At 37.6% G+C, this 26,289-nt stretch overlaps 1 protein-coding gene across 11 annotated transcripts in view; it reads right to left on the bottom strand.

The window, feature by feature from the left end:
- ITSN2 (intersectin 2) overlaps positions 1 to 26,289 on the bottom strand; it is a 160,826-nt gene that overhangs the window by 104,877 nt on the left and 29,660 nt on the right. For 9 of the 11 annotated variants that reach the window (XM_027113696.1, XM_027113702.1, XM_027113694.1 and 6 more), the window contains 6 exons: positions 8,090 to 8,182; positions 5,937 to 6,000; positions 4,589 to 4,752; positions 3,047 to 3,253; positions 2,816 to 2,912; positions 1,852 to 1,991 (listed from right to left, as the gene is read on the bottom strand). In XM_027113696.1, coding sequence (XP_026969497.1) covers positions 1,852 to 1,991; positions 2,816 to 2,912; positions 3,047 to 3,253; positions 4,589 to 4,752; positions 5,937 to 6,000; positions 8,090 to 8,182 — 765 coding nt within the window. Of the gene's footprint in view, positions 1 to 1,851; positions 1,992 to 2,815; positions 2,913 to 3,046; positions 3,254 to 4,588; positions 4,753 to 5,936; positions 6,001 to 6,794; positions 6,859 to 6,884; positions 7,409 to 8,089; positions 8,184 to 26,289 lie in introns of those variants that run through there. The other 2 variants (XM_027113700.1, XM_027113701.1) reach the window with 2 other exon arrangements.

Raw genomic sequence — 26,289 nt, 5'->3', positions numbered from 1 at the left:
GATTTTTATCACCATCAATTCAGCTTCCTGTTCTTCAACTTCATATGAATGGATTAAATATTATGGATCTTTTGTGCCAGACTTCTTTGACTCATGCAACATCTATGAAATGATCCAAGTTGTTGCATGTATCAGCAGTTCATTCATTTTTATCGCTGCAAGGTATTCTGCTAAAGAAATACACCACAATTTATGTATCCATTCTCCTGTCGATGGACATTTAGGCTACTTATTTTTTGGATGTTGTGAATGAAGCTGCCATGAACACTTCTGCACATGTCTTTTTAGTCCACTTCTGTTAATCTGAAAAAAGAAACTTCTTCAATGCAAAATGCAGGGCCAAAAGAAGTTCATTTTTTCAAATATGAGAATTGTCTGACTTTATGTTAATCTTTTTTTTTTTTACTTTATGTTAATCTTAAATACTATAGTTTGAATATAATTTCACAGAATCTAAGATGCCATTGATTATACAACACCCCATTATTTTAAGTAACACTAAGAAGGACAAATCACTGCCAAAAAAAAAAAACATGACACAATGCTAAGATACCACTGATGATAATACACATCCCAATTTCAGAGATGTTAAAATTCCAAAAAAAAAAAAAAAAAGATTACTTAAAAATATAGTATAGTTCCACATAATTTAACAAAGTTACAGAAATTTATAGTTCTTATATAGTATTTGATACATATATAGTATAGTTGTAAGTTATGAAGTATACTAATAAAAGTCACCCATTAAACTACTATACAACTTAAGAACTAGATCATTACTAAATTCTTTGAAGCTATCTGTGTTCCCTGATTTTATCTCCATGCCTCCCACAGAAAAGGCAACTACTATACTGAATTTTTTGTGTATAATTCTCGTTTTTTTTTAAAGATTTTACCACATAGATATGTATCTTTAAAGAAAATATTGCATATTGCGTATTAGCTTTTCCAATCAATTCCAAAAGTTTTATTGCTCCCTTGCCCCAGTGCACAACTAGAGACCCCATACTCCTATTTCATATACTGCTTTTCATCCTCCAAACATGTCGTGTACTTTTTGCTCTTAGGATTTCTTCCTTGTCACCCTCAAATGCCCTCACCTTCAATCTCTATCTGAATCCTAACTTTTTTCTTTCATGATAGGGCTTCAACGCTCCCTTCCTAAAAGATGTTTTATCTTATTTCTTCAGTATTAATATCTCCTATTCTATGTTCCCTAGCACTTTAAAGCTCTATTATTTTTAAACACTCATTTTACTCTGTCTAAACTATAATTCGTTGTTAAGTGAAGAGAGAGGCAAAAGTTAGAAGATGGGAATTCTACTTGCCTATTACCCTCTGTTTATGTCCCCCTTCACTATCCTCAATTAGTGAAGTTTGGATGTTTGCTCTAGCACGGACTCAAATGTTCTATGGGGATCTCAGGTCAGGTTTTATGGCTACATTTGGGTTGGAGCTTTAAAGGGGAACAATGCTCACATGAGGTGTTCGGAAGGACAAGCAGAGAAAGAACCAATGAGGAAGGAGACTCTCAGGGTAACTGAGCTGAAGCTTAGTGCCATACTCTCTGATCACATGAAGTTCTCCATTCACTGCATTGGAGGATGAGGTTTGACCTTCTCAAGGGAGAGGTCTTCTTTCCAAAAAGCTGGGTGTGCTCAACTTGATTATAAGAACTTTGAACTCTTACACAACTTAAACCTTATTTGTATTTATCAAATGCCTGCTAAATTTTTTGGATGTTAAAATTTTAAATGAGCTACAAAATACAACTTCAAATAAAATTTCTTTAATAGAAGTCCATATAAAATCATAACTCTCTCACATTCTTAAGCACCGTATGCCACTTACCTGAGAGGTATCCACTCATGCTTTTGTCAAGACTATTAAATTTTTGCCGATATTTTAATCTTGAAGGCTGAGGAACTGCCCACTCTGAGGTCCCAGTCTTGGGTGAGTTCCCTGAGAGGGAAGCAGTTGAGGAAGTTGAGCTGTAACAAAATTTATTTAAAATTTTTGTTACTAAATAAAATACGTTTAGTTAAGTCAGAGACAATAAGAATCATACCTTCTATAATATAACAGTAATTACTTTTATACTTGATACTGAAAAAATTTAATCAATTATCCTTATTCTTAGGAAAGCAAATACCATATGAAGTACAAAACTACCATATACCAAGAACCTACTATGTGCCAGGCCCCACGTTGTGCTAGGGTTTTCACAAATATTTCTAATCCTCATGACAAACTTAAAAAGTATTACTGTCTCCATCCTTTAGATGGACAAACTATGGCTCAGTGATGTTGAGAAAAACAAGGTCACACAATCAGTGAGTGTTTAAACAAGGATGCAGACATTGTTCTTCTGGGTCATTGCTTTAAAGAGTATTATTGTGATTTATACGAGTGGTGATGAATGAACATTGATGCTTTTGTGCTTTCTGAAATTTTAAAGATACTCAATCAGCAGCTTTTGCTCGAGAAATAATAATGTACAATGATTATGAGATGTTTTGAGAAATATTTTTGAAAGAAAAATGTAGCTTTGTGCAAAAAATTGATTGATTAAAAATACAGAATATTTTTAGTTTACATAAGATATATTTTTCAAAAGTAAAATACCACAGACAGTTAATAATTCTTAAATAAAATTATTTTATGTGCATTACAAATAGTAAATTTACCAAGTGTTTACATCTGGCCACTATAAAGTAAAACCTGGATAAGCTCAGAGCTTTAAAAAAAAAAAAAATCTTTTGTTAAATACTCCTTATTGAAAGCCTAAAAAGTTGGAAGTTTTAAGTATTCATACCTACTGGATCCTAAATCAATCAGAGACTGGGCTTTCTGTATACTAGCACCACCAAATCCTCCCATCATCAGACTGTAAGACGACGTATGAGGCAATGCTAAAAAAAACGAAAAAAGAAAAAGGTTCATACCAAACAATTTCACAAAGTATGAAGGAAATCTATCTATTGGGATGCAAATATAACAGTTTCTTCATAATAAAATACCGAGTCATCAGAAACAAAGCACTTACTTGAAGAAGAATAAGGAATGGATAAAGGCTGAATGAGACTGGCGGTTCCATTTGGTAATGATGAAGTGCTAACAGAAGGCACTAGGGGAGCAGGCATCATTAGGGGAGGACGGGTGGTCCCTGAAGTCGCAGAGGACAAGGGAGTTGCTATGTGTGCGACCGGAGGCAATGACTGAGGAAGGGACAGATTGGGCATGCTTCCCATTCCTAAGGACAAAACAGAATACATTCCCCAGTGCTGCTAAACCAATTATAAAACACATGACAGAAAACAAGTTCACAGTACAGTGAGCAACTACTATGTTACAGAAACACTGTTGGCAAACTAGTTTTAAAAAGTTCACTAAAGCAGCTTGGACCCAGTGCAGTGCAGGAGGTAAGCTACTGCTTTTAATATCAATATTCTGACCTGTGTGAACTAAGCGAATGCCTACTAAGGAGTTAAAAATTCTCTACTAGTATCATGAATAAAACTAAAGAGTCTTTTCCAACTAAATATTAGTATCCTCAATGAGAGAATGCATTACCTGATCAAATGTGGGGTTTTGTGTAGGGATAATAAATACAGTGCTGTTGAGTTAACACACACACACACACACACACACACACACACTCACTCCCCAAACTCTCCCCTCCCCTGTAAAGGATGTTCTAAATACTGCATACTTTAAGAGAACCATTTATGCACACACACTATGTGCAAGAAGAAAGCATGCCACGTTTCACTTTTCTTATATGTAACACAATACATATGGATTCAAGGACAATTCTTTAAAAGGAACAAAGTGATGACTCATTTGTTTACTAACTGCAGAATATGAAGTACACTACATAAATATGGTTACACAAGGATTTGATATTATCTCTAGAATTCACTGCAATAGTGAAAGAATTTAGTATTTTAAGGTCTAACATCTAGAGTGGAAGAACATGTTTCTGATACATAGAGATATCTAACTGAATGTTCTGTTCCAATGAGTGCTTCTCACAAATAATAGGAAAATGGCTAATCAAAATTAATGGAAAACTAGTTACCTCTGATGAATATGCAAATTAAATAGCACGAAGTCTCCAACTTTTAGCCCTAAATTTAGCTGGCTAATTAACCTTTAAATTAAAGAAATTTCTACTTATGTATAACTTTAAATTACCCCCCAAATGAAACCATTTCGAGTTTAAATTGTTCACAGTTTTGTTATGCATACAGAGTATAGAGGAAACTAATTAAGAATAGTATTTAGGCTCAGCTATAATAGCAGGATCATATAATTTATCATCCAACTGGGAATTATGAAAGGGAACACTAACCAGACTAGATGCCAGGACAACAGGCATAATCACAACTGTCCCTGGAAAACTGGGATACATGGACTCCCTAGCTATGACAGCGAACTTAACATTTCTAGTCTCAGACATGAAAGTTAACTTGGAGTCTGGGGACTGTCATTTTATGCCAACAAATCCTTTTCTGATTCTCAAATATTATGCCTAGGAATCAAGTTTAACTATCAAATGCATCTAATTAAATTAATAAACACATACCAAAACGAGCAGAAATTAATGGAGAGAACATAGGAGGTTGTTTCATAATAGGGGGAAGAACCACGGGCAACTGTTGGCCTTGAAGCTTTAGTTTGATGAGTTTCATAGCTATGGAGAACTCTTGCTGATCCATCTTCCCATCCTTGTTCAGGTCTGACAAAGCCCTAAAAGGACAATGAGAGCGGTAGATTTGTTTTGTTTTGATGTATTGAGCTCCCCTGATTTTAAGAGCTCAAAGTCACTCTTTTATTCAGGATGGAACAGGGCCCTCCTCACAGAACCTGACAGCAGATCAAACTAATGCATCTGCTACTTAGTTTGGAGGGTGACAGATTGTTATTCAGGGTCAACATTACTTTTGAGGAGGATGATAAAATGGAAACAATGACATAGCATTTACATGTAGATCATCACTTAATTAAATATGTGTATGTGTATAACAAAACACTAAAACCTGTACATTAATATACACTGACCAAAGATAGTATCTAATAAAATACTATCAGTCTATATAGTATCTAGATACCTTTGGGATGAATTCCACCAGTGCAGATGGAAAGAAATTATACAAGAGTATAACCACTGTAAACAATTTATTCATTTGTTCAAGTATTTACTGAATGCTTGCTATGTGCCTGGTACTCTGCCAGGCATGGGGATATTCTGAATGGAAAGAAGGATGGAGTAGGGGTTGATGTTTATTGTAAATACATTAAAAACCCAAAACCTTAGATATTATAAAGAACAATTTCTTTAAGGTAGGAATAAGGGAAGGGAGGGCTAATGTGGGGTTTATAGATGATGAAATAAATGAAACAACTACAAAATAACAGAATGAAGATAAAGACTCTTGCCAAATTGTAAAGAAGTGTTTTTTTTAATAGAAAAACACTTAGAAATTTCCTTTCCTTAGAAATTCTAAGGAAATTAGAAATTTATCCTATAGAACAAAACCCCAATTGATTTTTAGTCATTTACTCAATAAAATTTATTTTCTAAAAAGCTGAAGAAATACTCTTATTTTAATTTTTTGCGGTACGTGGGCCTCTCACTGTTGTGGCCTCTCCTGCTGCAGAGCACAGGCTCTGGACGTGCAGGCTCAGCAGCCATGGCTCACGGGCCCAGCCGCTCCGCGGCATGTGGGATCTTCCTGGACTGGGGCACGATCCTGTGTCCCCTGCATCGGCAGGCGGACCCTCAACCACTGCGCCACCAGGGAAGCCCAGAAATACTCTTATTAACAACAGACTACAAGTAAAAACAACTTTACGTTAACACTAAGTATTAAAAACAGAACAAAGTCAGACTACCAGAAAGTTAAGCTCATCTACAAAAGAAAACATTTTACCATATTTCAGCTAAAACAGGAGCTGGCAGGCCTGACTGTAAGAAAAAGGTACGTGCTTGATCACCTGAAGACAATAAAAAAAAACAAACAGCGTATTAGTAAATGGAATTACTTTGATGCCTCTGAATAATAATAATGGCCAATAATAACAATGTTATTGATTTATTTTAATTATAATTTTTTATAAATTGATTGTTGATTGATTGATTAGCTGCACTGGTCTTCTTTGCTGCACGTGGGCTTTCTGTAGTTGCAGCAAGCAGGGGCTACTCTTCTTTGTGGCGCGCGGGCTTCTCGTTGCGGTGGCTTCTCTTACTGCGGAGCACGGGCTCTAGGCGTGCGGGCTTCAGTAATTGTGGCACACAGGCTCAGAAACTGTGGCTCGCAGGCTCTAGAGCGTGGGCTCTAGAGTGGAGGCTCAGTAGTTGTGATGCCCGGGCTTAGTTGCTCTGTGGCATGGGGGATCTTCCCAGACCAGGGCTGGAACCCGTGTCCCCTGCATTGGCAGGAGGATTCTTAACCACTGCGCCACCAAGGAAGTCCCTAATTATAATTATTAAAGAAAAATTATTTATATTACTTTAATAAGACTTAGAGGTTTTAAAACAAAAATGTCACAACTGAAGTTATATATGCATTAATCAGTGATGAAAGATTACATTATTCATCTTAGTTTTTCCTCATAATTAGGGTCTTATTTGATAATACACCTATCTAATAAAATTTATAGTTAAAAACACTATTCCCTAGAAGAGCTCTAATTAAAAAAAATACAAGGTTTGGGAAAGATACTCCTCATGGGTGTCTGATATGTCCTGCTGTGTATGCCAAGAACGTAAGATCCTAACTGCTCTTTACCTGGATCATGTCTCAGAGTTGGGTTTGCAGTGAGCTGTCTTGAAGGATGAGGTAATGTTTCCCTCTGGGACAAAGAATAAGCTTGCTTACTGCTTGCTGAAAAATGGTGGGTTCCCTGAAGCCCAGTGTTCCTCTTCTATAACACAACCACCGCATGTGCAGCATCCTTCTGGCCCCTCTGCCTGGCCCCTATGTGACTCAGGGGACGAGGGAAATGGACAGAAATATGCCGGTGCTCATGCTACCAGCTGTGCCATTAGAAAGAGTGTCCTTGGTCTCTGACTCAGGAATTCTGGGTCTTCTGCCAGCATCCATGAGACAGTAACAGACCAAATTATTACCTTGTAAGTAGGGTAATCAAATCCCAACCCGGATACCAGGTAAGGTAGTTTTTATTACTGAAGTGCAAATAACATTAAACTATAATGTTTAAGAGGATGGACTCGAAAGTCAGACTGAAAGGTTTCCAAGCCCAGATCACCACTAACCATCTCTTGGCAAGTTACAGAACACCTCAAAGTCTCAGTTCTATCATCTTTAAATACAGACAACGACAGGGCAACGTCACCGGCTTGTTGTGAAGGTTAAAGGAGATAGTGCATTTAGTATAGTACCTGAAATACAGTACAGATTTGGTAAATATTAGCCATTATATTTACTACTACTGTAAATAAAGCCCTAAGGTGCTTTAGCATAGAAAAGGAAGTTTCACTTATAGAAAAAAATTTGAAAGACACACCTAAATTAATCCTCTTTTGGTTCTGGGGGACTTCTTGCAAAACAAGGGCTATAGCATCAACAATCAATGCTTATAAAGCCTCCCAAAGTCAGAGGGCTAAATGTTAGGAAAACAGATTCCAGAAAAAAAAATTCTAGATTATTTTCAAGAAAACTGATCTGATATATATATTTCTACTAGGTTTTAGTAATACTGATCATTATACTAGTAACTGGCACAACATATTAAGAACACATTAATAAATTTGCTTAGGGAAAAAAGTCTCAACTACCTTGAGAAATAAATGGAAAACTTTCGAGATATAAGGTTAAAATGTGAAACTGGAAAATTAAAGTTTAGGATCAGGAAAAGATCTTCTATTATGCCAAATCCAAAGACAACAAATTAAGATGGTTCCGGGTAAAATAAGAAAGTCACATTTTTTAAAAATTCTAGAATTCTGATTGATATGAATTTTATCATTAAATAATACAAATTGATGGCAGTCAAATTAAAACTAATTATAAGATACTACATGAAAAGGAGCATAATTTACAAATAAAATATAAACACAAACCTGTTATGTAACCTCCTGAGGGTTTGAGGTTATCAAATTGCTTGTCATGCTTAGTCCGTTCTTCAGAGGTAATAGCCCACATGTTTGGCCCTCCTAAAACATAAATGAAAGAAAAAGATTTTATAATGTATACACGAGAATACTTAAATACAATTCCAAAATGTAAACAAGAATCACAAATATCCATTTAATGACAGTACTTAATACTGAAGTGACACAAAGAGGAAAGCTCTATCATAACCATACATAGCATGGCCCTAAGGCTTTTCACTCACTCACCCAGTTAACATATACTTGAACAATTACTGTGTACGACTCACTGGAAGTGGGCAACAAGCTAAATACTGGAAATGAAAAGATGAATAAAGTATTATTCCCACCCTCAAGCAACTCTTACTCTAGAAGATGACTACCAGCATTTACAATGTTAACCTGTGAAGCATCCTAAGCAGAAATACATACAAAAAGCTGTGCTAGGGCTTCCCTGGTGGCGCAGTGGTTGAGAGTCCGCGTGCCAATGCAGGGGACACGGGTTTGTGCCCCGGTCCGGGAGGATCCCACGTGCCGCGGAGCGGCTGGGCCTGTGAGCCATGGCCGCTGAGCCTGTGCTCCGCAACGGGAGAGGCCACAGCAGTGAGAGGCCCGCGTACCGAAAAAAAAAAAAAAAAAGCTGTGCTAGTACTGAGTCAGAAGCATCAATGATGAGCTAACAGGAAAGGTAAGACCAAGGCACAGCCTTGAAGCTTGGCTTTAATTTTGCCATGTGAAGAGGTGGGATAAGGGCATTTCATACAAAAAGGGCGTAGCATGAGAAGTCAAGGCATGTTCAAGACACTGCAATTGCACTGAGTAGACTAATAGCTAAAGCACCACGTGAGTGTGGGAAAGTTTGCAGTACGCAGGCCTCTCACTGTTGTGGCCTCTCCCGTTGCGGAGCACAGGCTCAGCGGCCATGGCTCATGGGCCCAGCCACTCTGCGGCATGTGGGATCTTCCCGGACCGGGGCACGAACTCATGTCCCCTGCATTGGCAGGCGGACTCTCACTGCGCCACCAGGGAAGCCCCATCTGGTACTTTTTAAAGTAATTTTTCAATTTGAAATACTTTTAGATTTACAGGAAAGTTGCAAAGATAGTACAGAGTTTCTGTATATCCTTCATCCAATATCCACTATGATAACAATTTACATAACCATAGCACATTTGTCAAAACACATAAATTAACACTGATATACTACTACTGGCTAAACTAAATACCTCCACCAGCAGAACTAGCTGGTGAACCCCAACACAATTAGACTCTGGGTACTGGAAACAGCACAAATCTTTGTTACTGAGGATTCTGCCAAGTGGAGCCTTTGGCAAAGGGAAACAGCCTCCAGATGGGTCTGCTTGATCTAGGCGGGCCTAGTGACTCTCTGGCCTGATAGTCCCATTTGGCGGTGGGTCAAACTTAAATTCCACAACTAACAAGGTGAGAAGGACCCCCAAAAGCCTTGCTTGCCAAATGGAAATGGTATATTCAAGAATACAGGACAGCCTTGCCCCAACGGCATTTTGGCTTTATATGAAAAAGTGGCAGCCAATCCTCTGAGGGGAAACTTTATTCCTACTCCACTCTCTGAAGCAAAGCTACTGGATCAATGAGGTTCCCTGAAATGCCTCAGCCTGGTTCACTAATGGTTTATAGAAGCTGAAGCTGACAGTGTCCACTGGGCTGCCATGACTGTTCAGCCTCAGAGCTATGCAGAACCAAAAGGAGACACAGCATTCTCTTCAGTGGGCAGAACTCAGATTCTTGGGCTGTTGCCAGTGGCCCAGCTGTTTGGTTTGCCACTTGGAAAATTACAACTGACAGATTAAAGGTAGCCTCTTTGGGGCTGCAAACTGAAAACAAATTTTAATTGCTAATTGAATGGTCTGGGTCACTTAATGTAGCTACCCATGGCAAGAGCCCATTCGCTAATTTAGACTGAAATCAAGCTTCTGATTAAGTCTGACTCTGTTTCTGATGCAGAGGATACCACTGCATGCCAGACTTAATGATTCCTGTCTGGGAGGTCTCACTGCACAGGGCACTGCCCTTTTTTGGCTCTTGGCAGATGGACTACATCAAACTTTTGATCTCCCCCTAGGGCTACTGGTGGTTCCTCAAGCTGCCGACACTTTTTCAGGTTACCAATCAGCCCCTCATGTCCATACTATTGCGGCCCTTGAAAGTAATCTGTGTCATGTTTTTAGCTTTCTAGACTATTTGCACTGACGCTAATGAATCATTTATCAGAAAAGCTGTTCAACAATGCACTGATGATGTCTGACTCTGCTTCCATAACCTCCTCCTGGTTCACCTTACTCCTTAAACTCAGACAGTTTGGCCACTGAATGTGCTGTCCCTAAGAAAGGGATCATCATCGCCTCTTAGCTGGTTGGTGCATCCTCCAGGTGGCAGCTCAGCTAAAAAGGGACCTAGAGGAGTCAAAGTTAATTCTGGTTAGGGTTTACAAAAATGTCCCTGTCCCTCTTGCACCTAACACTTCTAGATCACTGGAAGATAGTGAAGTTATAGCTAAATGGAACACCGAGATCTTTTGGCAGTGGAGAGCAATGAGCAGGCATCTGAAGAGACATACCTTAGACCCCAAGAGGTATGGGAGTGGGAGAAGCATGACCTTTTCTCTTTCAGAACTGGCCCTGGAGTCTTCTTCCCTAAGGACAATGCGCTGGTGTGGCTCTCCTAAACTGCTGGAAGCACCTTAAAATTTATGTGACTCTGAGTCTGCCATCCCCAACCAGATGGCTTTCACTACCATCTGATCCTCATCCACTCTCAGTCTTAGGCAGGTCATGTGCACCTGAGTCCCAGGGGTATGGATTTCTCTGTTCCTGCCCCTCCACCCTGGGGCATCCAAACTTCTCCTTGTATCTGTGATTGGTCTTGGGAAGCACTTTCCTGCTGGTCCACCAGCAGTAGTAGGAGTAATACCTCTGCTTGGTATTGGTATAGAATCTTAGACACAAGGTTTCCTTCCCCCGCGCTCAGGGGTAGACAGGTTTTTCTTCTACTCTTACCCCAACAACAATGTGTCTCTGCCTGTGTCTTTGGGGTGAGTCTTTAACTGACCCACTCTCAGTGGCTTAAGGTTTTTACTTAATAGGAAAAAGAGATGCAAGGAAATGCATGGTATTTCATGTTTGTCTGCCTACAGCTGCCTGCAACTGAGGTGGGGGCTCTTTCTGGTCTCTTGCACAGCCTCCATCTTTCTCATGAGCACCCAGTTAATGCCCACAGGAACCAGCTTGTAAGTATAAACTCCCATTGTGTCTATAGCCCCCAGTCATTCCAGACCAACATGCTGGCCCTCACTTGTCTTTCGGTAGTTCACTGAAATTTTATCTTATTTCTGTAACAAATGCCCTACTGAGAGTACTGTTTGCATCCATAAAGTTTGAGGTTAAATTCTGTGGAGAACTGCTCCAACTTCATTGGAGTCATAGAAATCCTTCAATTTGCCATCAGTCCCATGTTCCACCCTGTATTCCAGCCCCCTTTACTCAACAGCTCTACTGAAAACATCAGTCCATTTATTTATCAAACATGACTCTCCTATGTCTATGTTGAATCCAATCTAATCTGCTTTGTAATTTCTAGAAACTTTCAAAGTTTTTGGTATACCGACAGTGACGTGATTTCCTAAAGCTACCTTGGATTTTTTTTTTATGTTCTCTTTGATAATTTAAATAGGATCCAGGAAGAGAAACGCCAATAACATAGAATTAAATCACTATCTTGAAACAAGACTTAGTTATGAGTGCGTATTTCAATAGGAACAACAAAGCAGCTCCAGAGAAGAAGGTGGTATGAGAGGCCTAGAAATATTCTATGAGGCAATTAAGGAACTAAAGATATTAAGCCTGAATAATCAAAGGTTAAGGAAGAAAAAGTAAAAAAAAAAAAAAAAAAAATACCCCTTTTAAAAATCACACTAAAATACAAAAATACTTATGGATAAACCTGACGAAGGAGGTGAAAGACTTATATGCTGAGAACTAAAACACTGATAAAGGAAACTGAAGATGATTCAAAGAAATGGAAAGATATGCCATGCTCTTAGATTGGAAGAATTAACATTGTTAAAATGGCCATACTGCCCAAAGCAATCTACAGATTTAAGGTGACAGGGATCAAATTACCCATGATATTTTCCACAGAACTAGAACAAATAATCCTAAAATTTACATGGAACCATAAAATACCAAGAACTGCCAAAGCAATCCAGAGGAAAAAGAACAAAGCTGGAGGCATAACCCTCCCAGACTTTAGACAATACTACAAAGCTACAGTAATCAAAACAGTGTGGTATTGGCACAAAAACAGACACATGGATCAACAGAACAGAACAGACAGCCCAGAAATAGACACACACCTATGGTCAATTAATCTTCGACAAAGGAGGCAAGAATATACAATGGAGAAAAGAAAGTCTCTTCAGCAAGTGGTGCTGGCAAAGCTGGACAGCCGCATGTAAATCAATGAAGTTAGAACACACCCTCACACCACACACAAAAATAAACCCCAAATTGCTTAAATACTTAAATATAAGATGACACCATAAAAATCCTAGAAGAGAACATAGGCAAAACATCCTCTGAAATAAATTGTACCAGTATTTTCTTAGGTCAGTCTCCCAAGGCAATAGAAGTAAAAGCAAAAATAAACAAATGGGACCTAATCAAACTTATAAGCTTTTTAAAAACTCTTTATTTTATATTGGAGTATAGTTGATTAACAATGTTGTGTTAGTTTCAGGTGTACAGTACAGAGATTCAGTTATACAAATACATGTATCTATTCTTCTGCAAATTCTTTTCTCATTTAGGTTGTTACATAATATTGAGCAGAGTTCCCTGTGTTATACAGTAGGTCCTTGTTGGTTACCCATTTTAAATATAGTAGTGTGTACATGTCAATCCCAAACTCCCTAACCATCCCTCCCTCCCACCAATCCCCCCTGGTAACCATAAGTTCGTCAAACTTACAAGCTTTTGCACAGCAAAGGAAACCATAAACAAAATGAAAAGACAACCTATGGACTGGGAGAAAAGATTTGCAAATGATACAAATGACAAGGGCTTCATTTCCAAAGTATACAAACAGCTTATACAATACAGTAATAAAAAATAACCCAATCAAAAAATGGGCAGAAGACCTAAATAGGCATTTCTCCAAAGAAGACATACAGATGGCCAATAGGCACATGAAAAGATGCTCAACATTGCTAACTATTAGAGAAATGCAAATCAAAAACCTACAATGAGGTACCACCTCACACTGGTCAGAATGGCCATCATTAAAATGTCTACAAATAAATGCTGGAGAGGATGTGGAGAAAAGGGAACCCTTCTACACTCTTGATAGGAATGTAAATTAGTGCAGCCACTATGGAAAACAATATGGAGGTTCCTTAAAAAATTGAAAATAGAGTTGCCATATGATCCAGCAATCCCACTCCTGGGCATATATCCAGATAAAACTATAATTCGAACAGATACACGCACCCCAATGTTCATAGAAGCACTACTTACAACAGCCAAGACGTGGAAGCAACCTAAAGGTCCACTGAGAGATGAATGGATAAAGAAGATGTGGTATGTATACACAGGGGAATACTACTCAGCCATTAAAAAGAATGAAATAATGCCATTTGCAGCAACATGGATGGACCTAGAGATGATCATACTAAGTGAAGTAAGTCAGAAAGAGAAAGACAAATACCATATGATATCACTTATATGTGGAATCTAAAATATGACACAAATGAACTTATTTACGAAACAGAAACAGGAAACAAACTTATGGTTACCAAAGGGGAAAGAGGGTGGGAGAGAGATAAACTAGGAGTTTGGGATTAGCAGATACAAACTACTATATATAATAAACAACAAGGTCCTACTGTATAGCACAGGGAACTATATTCAATATTCTGTAATAAACCATAATGGAAAAGAATATGTATATATATATATGTATAACTGAATCACTTTGTTGTACACCAAAAACTATCACAACATTGTAAATCAACTATACTTCAGTTTAAAAAAAAGATTAAAGAAGACATGGTAGCAACTCTAAGTGTTTCTACAAACTGTTATGCAGAATACGAAGCGGTTATTTACCTTCCATACATGAATTAGGAAAAGGACCACCATTTTGAAGAAAGTTAGGACTGTATGAAGAGGGAATCAACCCCACCAGAAATTACTCTTTTGTTATCAGAGGTGTTAAAACAGACAATGGTCTACTAAATCTGAAAATGTCTGAGGGTCTCTTAAGCCATGAAAAACAAACAATGATTTTATGATCCTTTCCATTTGCTCTGAACATGAGACCCAGTCTCAACTCACTACCCCCAAATACATCTCCACCCTCTTCCTTTCATAGCTAAATGGCAGCAGTGGAGCATAAAGGAACACAGTGGAGATTCTGCTCCTGTGTGCTAACCAGCTTTGTGACTTGAGCAGGCCTTTAAACTTCCTCACCCTTTGTTTCCTTACCTAGGACTTGTTGTAAGAATGGTGTATGTAAAGGTGATTTCAAAAGTATAAAGTATGTAGTAGGCAATACTTGACTAGCCAATGTCCTACACCAGAGATATGCAACCCCTGGCTGAATCACCTGGGGAGCTTTAGGAGACAAAACCTATTCCAGCAGACCAAGTAAAGCAGAATCTCTGGGGAATGAGGCACAAGCTTCACAATTTTTAAAAAGCTCTCCAGGTGATTCTTTTGTGCAGCCAGGGTGGGGAAACACTGTCCTATACAAACCAGGTTTGCACCTTGCCTCCTCTTCTTTCTATCACTCCGCAGAATATTCTGCTCCACCTCTACCCTTCCAGCCAACTCAGGACAACTAGCAAATAATGCTGTCCAAAGGCAACAACTGGTGGCTGTCAAAGTGAATTATGTGGTCTCTTTCTCCTAAGGATGCCACAGGCATCTTGCAATTCTATCCTGTTAAAAGATGAGTTAATCTCTTCTTACTTTTTCTCATAGAGATATACGCAGATCTTTTTTTAATCCCCTTTACCCTACTGTTCTCTCAACTCTTGACCATCTCAGAGAAACAACCTTCCCTCTCTTATCATTTGCTTTTAAAGTCCAACAACATTAGCAGAGTAATAGTAGTACTTAGTAGAAGAAGCAACTACTATTTACTATTACTTTATACCAGCAACCATGCTAAGCATATTAATATTACGTTTAATTTTTACAACAGTTCCGTGAACAAGGTTCACAGAAGTTACAGACGAAAAAAACAAAGCTAGGGAAGTTAAATAACTGGCCTAACACCATATAGCTGATTCAATTTTTAGCTAGAATCTTCCTGTACTTTAGAGTATAAGTCCAAAGTTTCTGCTCTTAACTATTACACCACATTGCCTCCCTGACTACTTTGATACTTATTTTACTTTAGCAGTATTATTTTTGTAATTTAAAAATGACCAGCAGGGGCTTCCCTGGTGGCGCAGTGGTTGAGAGTCCGCCTGCCGATGCAGGGGACACGGGTTCGTGCCCCGGTCCAGGAAGATCCCACATGCCGTGGAGCGGCTGGGCCCGTGAGCCATGGCCGCTGAGCCTGCGCGTCTGGAGCCTGTGCTCCGCAACGGGAGAGCCCACAACAGTGAAAGGTCCGCGTACCGCAAAAATAAATAAATAAATAAAAAAGACCAGCAACAAAATGTAAAGGAGATACATATAAATTGACATTTGAATATAAAAATATGTGTCTCTTTTACATGTCAGAGTAACCAAATTTTCCCTTGGAATAATGTATCTTAAAACATTGGGGGGGGGGGGAAATTCCCTGGTGGTCCAGTGGTTAGGACTCCATGCTTCTAGCACAGGGGGCCCAGGTTTGATCCCTGGTGGGAGAACTAAGATCCCGCAAGCTGCACAGCATGGCCAAAAATAAAAAAATTTTTGAACACTGATTATATAAAAAATATGTAGAAAAATGTTAATCGTGATACTATTATTTACTATTTAACAAGAAAGAAATCTATACAAAACAAAAACCAAGAACAACAAGAATGCTGGTAGTGTATCCCTATCTCAGAAAAGTAAATTCTTACAAACGCTATATACATAACATCCTCTTTCTCATCCCATGACATATGTTTCCTTTACTTGGATTGCCATTCATATCAGCGTCTTCCATTTCAAACTTTCTCTTTCAAGGTCCAGGACAGGTGTCACTTTCTCCAGGAGGTCCCTGACACCTGCAGGTCAAATTAATTGCTTCCTCCCCTAGATTCTCAAGAGACTTCTCCATGCTTCTATAGAGCACTTAAAAAGGTTCTGTAATTGTTTGCTATCCATCTGTTCTACCAGACTATGAGCCCTTGGAGGACAAGAGCTTTGTGTGTTTATCTTTCTGTGCTCAGAACTGGCAGAGTACCCAGCACAAACACTTAAAAATGTCTGGAAAAATTGGAGTAGAGAAAAAGCAGAGAGGTAAGATCAGGACTTGGGGAAAGACAAGAGTCATTTACAATCTTTCTGTTGTCCATCCTTCATATATAGTTATATCAGCTTTCTGTGGAGGTCTTTAAAGCTATATATTCAACATGGCTAATAATCACCTATACTTCATTTCTGATTACCTTTTCAGTTTACTCAGCTTCTACCAACAAGAAACCAAGTATTTTTAGGTATGTAAACTCAAACATATTTGCTGACTATAGTCCATAAAAATTTGCCTTACAAAGTTGTTTACAGGAATGCATATCACTGAAATATAGGTGCCAACTATAATTTTTTTTTTTTTTTTTTGTGCTACGCGGGCCTCTCACTGTTGTGGCCTCTCCCGTTGCGGAGCACAGGCTCCGGACGCGCAGGCTCAGCGGCCATGGCTCACGGACCCAGCCGCTCTGCGGCATGTGGGATCTTCCCAGACCGGGGCACAAACCCATGTCCCCTGCATCGGCAGGCGGACTCTCAACCACTGCGCCACCAGGGAAGCCCTGCCCACTATAAGTTTAAACGCTAGATGGATTTAATATTTCTAAGCCTTAAATGAGTGGATTTTTTAAAAAAATCTATAAACATCCTCTCTTAAAGACAAGATTTAAGATTAGAGTTAAAAATAAAGAAACAGGGAATTTCCTCGCAGTCCAGTGGTTAGGGCTTGGTGCTTTCACTGCGGTGGCCCTGGTTTAGTCCCTGGTCCGGGAACTAAGATCCCCATAAGCCTTGCATTGGGGGTGGGGTTGGTGGGGTGGGGGGGAGGAAGGAAAGAACAGATGTACTGAAGAACTAAAGACCTAAAATAGCTAAAGCTACACACTTTTAAAATAAATACCATACACATGGTAAAGAAACACCTACTTTATTAGTTTATCATGAAATAAATTAACCAATCATGATTCCTGTGACTAGGAAGGCAAGTAGTGTGGCTACAGAACTGATTTAATACTGTATGACTTTGGAAAAATGATGCTGATGATAAAAAAATAATGACCACAACAAAAAGGATTACAAAGATGGAAGCAACTCACCTTTATTGAGCCCTATCGGTCAGGGACTTCAAATACAGTAACTCACCGACTGCCACCACTACCTTATATATAAGGTACTACACTATTACCCGCATTTTACAGATGAGGAAATCAAAACTCATCGTGGTAAAGGAACTTGCTCAAGGTCACACAACTAACAAGTGGCAGAACTGAGATTAGAACCTAGGTAGCCTGAACTCTCTACACTACACTGTCTCCCAGTGTACATAGATAAGATGCTCACATTCTCTGTACCTTGATTGCCACCTCTATAAACAAGAGTATTACCTAACTCCTCAGGGTTGTTGTAAATACTACACGTAATATGTAACATATCCACACTAAAAAACACTAAATAACACTTTTTATCTATTAGACTGACAAAATAACAATAGCTAACATTTAACAAAACTTACCATGTGTCAGGTACTTTTCTTAAGAGTTTTACATGTATTGTTTCTATTAAGTCTCACAAGAATTCTATGAGGTAACTATTATTACTATCACTGTTTTTCAGAAGAGAAAACAGAGGCATGGCGAGATTAAATAATTTGTCCAAGGTAACAAAGTCGGCAAATGTTAAAGGCGGGATTAGAATCCATGCAGGCTTAATTAAGGGTCTTAATCTGCACCTTGATGATAATTAAAAAGAAATAGACCTACAGATATGTTGTCAGTTGATTTCAACAAAAATATCAAGATAATTCACTGGGGAAAGAATAGTCTTTTCAACAAATTGTGTTTAAAGAACTGGACATCCATTTAAAAAAAAAAAAAGAATCTCAAACTTGTACCATATACAAAAATTAACTCTAAATGGATCATATCTAATGTACATGTAAGGGCTAAATTATGAAACTTCCTGAAGAAAGCAAAGAAGAAACTCTCTGTGACTTTGGTTAAGGCAAGACTTTTTAGGACACAAATGGCACAAACCATTAAAAATTTTTCGATAAATTGAACTTCATCAAAATCTAAAACCTCTGCTCTCATAAAGACAGTGTTAAGAAAATGAAAAGACAAGCTACAGACTAGGAGGAAATATCTGCAAAACATATGTGACAAAGGACACATATGCAGCATATCTAAAGAACTACAGATTCGACTCAATAAGAAGACAATCCCTGCTTTCAAAAATGCGCAAAAGATCTGAATAGACACATCAAACGATACACAGATGGCAAATAAGCATATGACAAGATGTTCAATGACACTGATCATCAGGGAAGTGAATACAAAAACCACAATAAGATATCACTACATGCCTATTAGAATGTCTGGAATTAAAAAAAAAAATGCTGGCAAAGATGCTGGGCAACCAAAACTCTCACACATTGCTGGTGGGAAGGCAAAGAGATAATTTGGAAAAGTCTGGCAACTTCTTATGAAGTTAAATATACATTTACCATAATAACACCCCAACAATAACCCTTGGGGATTTACTCAAGAGAAATAAAGGCCTATTTCCAGATAAAAATCTGTCATTTGATGGTTATAGCAGGTTTAGACATTATGTCTAAAGTTCCAAAACCTGGAAGTAACCCAAATGCCTTTTGCAGATGAATGGGTAAACAAATTGTGGTACACATTTGGAATACTACTTGGCAAGAAAGAGAAATATATGCAACGCCATGGATGAATCACAAAAGTATTCTGTTAAGTGAAAGAAGCCACAAAGATACAAAAGGCTACCTATTGTGTATTTCATTTATATAATATTCTGGAAAGACAAAACTATAGAGACAGAAATCTGATCAGTGGTTGCCAGTAGCTAAGGGTAAGGTGAAGGGACAAAGGAAAATTTTAGGTGATAGAAATGTTCCACATCCCAATCTACATGGCTATATACATTTGTAAAAACTCATCAAACTGTATTAAAAAGGGGTGAATTATATCTCAATAAACCCAACTTAAAACAAAAATGTAAAGCATCTAACACATGCCTGTCACATGGAGAGTGCTAAATAAATCAGCTTCCTTACTCAACCCAATCCCAGGGAACAACATAATTAAGGAGAAGGCAGAGCATTAAAATCTTTCTCAGGCTTTTCTTGTGATAAAGGCACTCTTGCCAGAAAATACTGAAAGTGAGGCCTTTTAGTCAGAAACCTTACGACTATTTTAAGTCTGAACAGTCTGGTTGGGGAAGCTTGAGCTGCTCTAACATACATCATCCCCAGGCAGTGACAGACTGCTATCCTAAGACTACAGAGAAGTCTGTTTCAGCAGAAGGGAATCTGTGTCAATCCTTATCACATTATAACACTTTCTTTTATACTACTATCTCCTCACCTTTCTTTGGGTACCTGTTTTTGCAGTGGCCAACTCACCCTATCTGATACTGCTTACTGCTTAGTTCTTCGTGACTCCAACCAGCAACCTTGACACCTTCATATATTGTACATTCATTCAACAAACATTTATAGGGCACCAATGTGTGTAAGGACGAGTGGTACAAAAATAAAACAAACCCCTTAAATGAGCTCAGAGACTTTCTAATATTTAAGGGATACCACCAGCCAAGAGAGTCACACACAACAATCATGATTAAATATTATCATGATTAATGTTACTAACAGAATAAAAATGTTCTACGTCATATGAGAATAATTTTTAAGTAGTATTCAAATAATCTTCAATTCTGAACACTTCCCCAAAGATGACCATATTAAAACATGTTATTAACGCACTAGAATTTTACAGAAAGGAAAAGTCACATAGAAATAAGAAAACTATGAAATATATGTAATTCAAAGCCAATTTTAAAATAGTTGATCCAATTCTAGCTTTCTTATTTAGAATATATATTAACAGAACCTTTTAAAGAGCCAACAGTTTATTATTTTGAACTTCAAGTAAAATATACCCTAAGGTTAATCTACATTTATTCATAAGTCTTATAGAAAGGCAGGAAAACCTAAGTTTTGGGGTTGATGTTTTCAATATTTCCTTAAAAATCTAAAATCTTTTACATTGTCTAATGATCACCTTAGAAATCTATTACAATTCTATCCACTGCCCCCCAATTCATCACTAAATTGAGAATGTGGTATTTTCATAAAGATTTCTGTTGCTTAGTCTCATCTACTGGCTCTGTCAAATATGTTCTTATTGTCTATGTAGCAGGAAAAATACAGGTTTACAGAACATCCACAGTATGCTAGATCCCATGCAATAAGTAGTGTCATCCCTGTTTTACATATATAGAGATACATACATATGCATATGTTCATACACACACACACAAGTAAGTTCCACATGGTTAAGCTGCATAGCTGGGTAGTGACACAGCAGTATTCTAACACATAGTTCTGAACATACATGATTCAGAAAGGTTATATCCCACTTGTATGCTATAAAAATTAAATGATATCAGAAATAGTCTTCATTGGTACATTTCTCCAATTCAAAGTAAGAGTCAAATGATATATATTGACCCAGTACTAACTTAAATCTCTAAAACACAACTGGAATACTGGTCTAGATAGAACTGAAGTCTCAACTGTAGGGACCTGAGTAATAAATGCTTGGGTTGTTATATGTGCAGTACAACACTACAGCTGACTCTACAGGTCCAATGCTTAACAAAAATTTCTTAATTACACAGTTGAAAACAGTAACAAGCTCTAAAATTCTAAAAAGGTAATAAAGCTCTAAAATTAAAAATGGTATTTTTTTCCTCCTAAAGCCACTAGCTGTTGCTTTTCTCTCCTTCTCCCTTCTCTCTTCCACATTTTAGACAGAGCCACTGTCATGGGCTTCAGCACTTCGTACTCACATAACCAGTCTTTAGTACCTCCACAATTTTGAGGCTGAAACAACCCACATTACACTACAGTATCAAATGGTAGCAACATGTATCTGAAGTGGCCTCTTGCCTATCACCTTATGGCTCATATATCATGCCCTGTGTATTTAAAATTTCATTAAATTTTTGAAAAGCAGAAAGCAAACCTACCATGATTAAGGAAGGCTTTGGCAAGGATGATTCTGCTGGTGCAGAAGACGTCAGAAGTAACAATCACAAATGGTTAAAAATACAATGCAATGATCTTTTTTAGTTTTGTTAAGGAGATGGGAGGCGAAGCAAACAGACTAAGAAAAGAATATCTGTTCAACAGAGCTTTCTGAGATGTATGTGCATTGTCCAACACAGTAGTCACTAGCCATACATGGCTTTGAGCACTTGAAATGTGGCTGTGTGACTTTACTTAACTTTTATTAATTTAAATTTAATTTTTATTAATGTAAATATAAATTTAAATAGTCACATGTAGCTAATGGCTACTATATTAGACAACACAGCTGTAAGAACCAAAAAAGTCTAAAATGTCTGTGGTTAGTCTCAGGATGATAAAGTAGACATGGCAAAATTTGAAGACTATGTCAGAAGTATTTAGACAAACAGCCTGGTGTAGGGAGGGCACTTAGAGACAAGTTCCAATGGTATTGGGCATGAAAAAATTTTAACCCAATCAATAACTGAGAATTTACTAAAGGAGCAAACACTGCTTTTGAAGGCTCTGTGCTATACATGGATGCTTATTTCAATAAGATCTTAAACCTTGAATTGAACTTAAATTAGATATATACAAGATTATCTTCAATCTTCAGCTATTTTATAAACTAAGTAGGAGGATAAGTACCTCCTAAGTACTACAGTCTGCATTAGCTGTCAATTCTTCAGAAGTTTAAAAAAACTGACAATTCTGCAGCCTGTGGAAGAAAAACCACATTCACAGAAAGATAGACAAGATGAAACGGCAGAGGACTTTGTACCAGATGAAGGAACAAGACAAAACCCCAGAAAAACAAATAAATGAAGTGGAGATAGGCAACCTTCCAGAAAAAGATTTCAGAATAATGATAGTGAAGATGATCCAGGACCTCGGAAAAAGAATGGAGGCAAAGATCGAGAAGATGCAAGGAATGTTTAACAAAGACCTAGAAGAATTAATGAATGCCTAGAAGAATTAAATAACAAACAGAGATGAACAATACAATAACTGAAATGAAAAATACACCAGAAGGAATCAATAGCAGCAAAACTGAGGCAGAAGAATAGATAAGTGACCTGGAAGACAGAATACTGGAATTCACTGCTGCAGAACAAAATAAAGAAAAAAGAATGAAAAGAAATGAAGACAGCCTAAGAGACCTCTGGCACAACATTAAATGCAACAACATTCGCATTATAGGGGTCCCAGAAGGAGAAGAGAGAGAGAAAGGACCCAAGAAAATGTTTGAAGAGATCAGAGTCGAAAACTTCCCTAACATGGGAAAGGAAATAGCCACCCAAGTCGAGGAAGTGCAGAGAGTCACAGGCAGGATAAACCCAAGGAGAAACATGCTGAGAGACAGAGTAATCAAACTGACAAAAATTAAAGACAAAAAAAAATTATTGAAAGCAACAAGGGAAAAACAACAACATACAAGGGAACTCCCATAAGGTTAACAGCTGATTTCTCAGCAGAAACTCTACAAGCCAGAAGGGAGTGACATAATATATTTAAAGTGATGAAAGGGAAGAAACTACAACCAAGATTACTCTACGCGGCAAGGATCTCATTCAGATTCAACAGAGAAATCAAAAGCTTTACAGACAAGCAAAAGCTAAGAGAAATCAACACCACCAAACCAGCTCTACAACAAATGATAAAGGAACTGCTCTAAGTGGCAAACACAAGAGAAGAAAAGGACCTACAAAAACAAATCCGTAACAATTAAGAAAATGGCAACAGGAACATACATATCGATAATTACCTTAAACATGAATGGACTAAATGCTCCAACTAAAAGACACAGGCTTCCTGAATGGATACAAAAACAAGACCCATATACATGATGTCTACCAGAGACCCACTTCAGACCTAGGGACACATACAGACTGAAATTGAGGGGATGGAAAAAGATATTCCATGGAAATGGAAATCAAAAGAAAGCTGGAGTAGCAATACTCATATCAGATAAAATAGACTTTAAAATAAAGAATGTTACAAGAGACAAGGAAGGACACTACATAATGATGAAGGGATCAACCCAAGAAGAAGATATAACAATTATAAATATATATGCACCCAACATAGGAGCACCTCAATACATAAGGCAACTGCTAACAGCTATAAAAGAGCAAATCAACAGTTAACACAGCAATAGTGGGAGACTTCAACACCTCACTTACACCAATGGACAGATCATCCAAACAGAAAATTAATAAGGGAACACAAGCTTAAAATGACACAATAGACCAGATAGATTTAATTGATATTTATAGGACATTCCATCCAAAAACAGCAGATTACACTCTCTTCTCAAGTGCGCATGGAACATTCTCCAGGACAGATCACATCTTGGGTCACAAATCAAGCCTCAGTAAATTTAAGAAAATTGAAATCATATCAAGCATCTTTTCTGACCACAATGCTATGAGATTAGAAATCAATTACAGAGGAAAAAACGTAAAAAAGACAAACACATGGAGGCTAAACAATACGTTACTAGATAACCAAGAGATCACTGAAGAAATCAAAGAGGAAATCAAAAAATACCAAGAGACAAATTACAACGAAAACATGGCCATCCAAAACCTATGAGATGCAGCAAACGTAGTTCTAAGAGGGAAGTTTAAAGCGATACAAGCCTACCTCAAGAAACAAGAAAAATCTCAAATAAACAATCTAACCTTACACCTAAACGAATTAGAGAAAGAAGAAGAAACAAGACCCAAAGTTAGTAGAAGAAAAGAAATCATAAAGATCAGAGCAGAAATAAATGAAATAGAAACAAAGAAAATAGCAAAGATCAATAAAACTAAAAGCTGGTTCTTTGAGAAGATAAACAAAATTGAAAAACCATTAGCCAGACTCATCACGAAAAAGAGGGAGAGGACTCAAATCAATAAAATTAGAAATGAAAAAGGAGAAGTAACAACAGACACCGCAGAAATACAAAGCATCCTAAGAGACTACTACAAGCAACTCTATGCCAATAAAATGGACAACCTGGAAGAAACAGACACATTCTTAGAAAGCTCTAACCTTCCAAGACTGAACCAGGAAGAAATAGAAAATATGAACAGACCAATCACATGTAATGAAATTGAAACTGTGATTGAAAATCTTCCAACAAACAAAAGTCCAGGACCAGATGGCTTCACAGGTGAATTCTATCAAACATTTAGAGAAGAGCTAACACCCGTCCTTCTCAAACTCTTCCAAAAACTGCGGAGGAAGGAACACTCCCAAACTCATTATGTGAGGCCACCATCACCCTGATAACAAAACCAGATAAAGATACTACAAAAAAAGAAAATTACAGACCAATATCACTGAAGAATACAGTTGCAAAAATCCTCAACAAAATACTAGCAAACAGAATCCAACAATACATTAAAAGGATCATACACCACGATCAAGTGGGATTTATTCCAGGGATGCAAGGATTCTTCAATATACACAAATCAATCAACGTGATACACCATATTAACAAACTGAAGAAGAAAAACCTTATGATCATCTCAATAGATGCAGAAAAAGCTTCTGACAAAATTCAACACCCATTTATGATAAAAACTCTCCAGAAAGTAGACATAGAGGGAACCTACCTCAACATAATAAAGGCCATATATGACAAACCCACAGCAAACATCATTCTCAATGGTGAAAAACTGAAAGCATTTCCTCTAAGATCAGGAACAAGCCAAGGATGTCCACTCTTGCCACTATTATTCAACATAGTTTTGGAAGTCCTAGCCACAGCAATCAGAGAAGAAAAAGAAATAAAAGGAATACAAATTGGAAAAGAAGTAAAACTGTCACTGTTTGCAGAGGACATGATACTATACATAGAGAATTCTAAAGATGCTACCAGAAAACTACTAGAGCTAATCAATGAATTTGGTAAAGTTACAGGATACAAAATTAATGCACAGAAATCTCCTGCATTCCTATATACTAACGATGAAAAATCTGAAAGAGAAATTAAGGAAACACTCCCATTTACCACTGCAACAAAAAAGAATAAAATACCTAGGAATAAACCTACCTAGGGAGACAAAAGACCTGTATGCAGAAAACTATAAGACACTGAGGAAAGAAATTAAAGATGATACAAATAGATGGAGAGATATACCATGTTCTTGGATTGGAAGAATCAACATTGTGAAAATGACTCTACTACCCAAAGCAATCTACAGATTCAATGCAATCCATATCAAATTTCCAATGGCATTTTTTACAGAAATAGAACAAAAAATTTCACAATTTGTATCAAAACACCAAAGACCCTGAATAGCCAAAGCAATCTTGAGAATAAAAAACAGAGCTGGAGAAATCAGGCTCCCTGACTTCAGACTATACTACAAAGCTACAGTAATCAAGACAGTATGGTACTGGCACAAAAACAGAAATATAGATCAATGCAACAGGATAGAAAGCCCAGAGATAAACCCACGCACATATGGTCACCTTATCTTTGATAACGGAGGCAGGAACGTACAGTGGAGAAAGGACAGCCTCTTCAATAAGTGGTGCTGGGAAAACTGGACAGCTACATGTAGAAGTATGAGATTAGATCACTCCCTAACACCATACACAAAAATAAGCTCAAAATGGATTAAAGACCTAAATGTAAGGCCAGAAACTATCAA

Source organism: Aethalodelphis obliquidens, unplaced genomic scaffold (genome assembly GCF_003676395.1).
Source record: "Aethalodelphis obliquidens isolate GAN/ISIS:26980383/991018 unplaced genomic scaffold, ASM367639v1 scaffold12, whole genome shotgun sequence".
NCBI lineage: Eukaryota > Metazoa > Chordata > Mammalia > Artiodactyla > Delphinidae > Aethalodelphis > Aethalodelphis obliquidens.
Note: the sequence above shows the minus strand (reverse complement) of the source record. Positions and strands in the feature narration are given on the sequence as shown.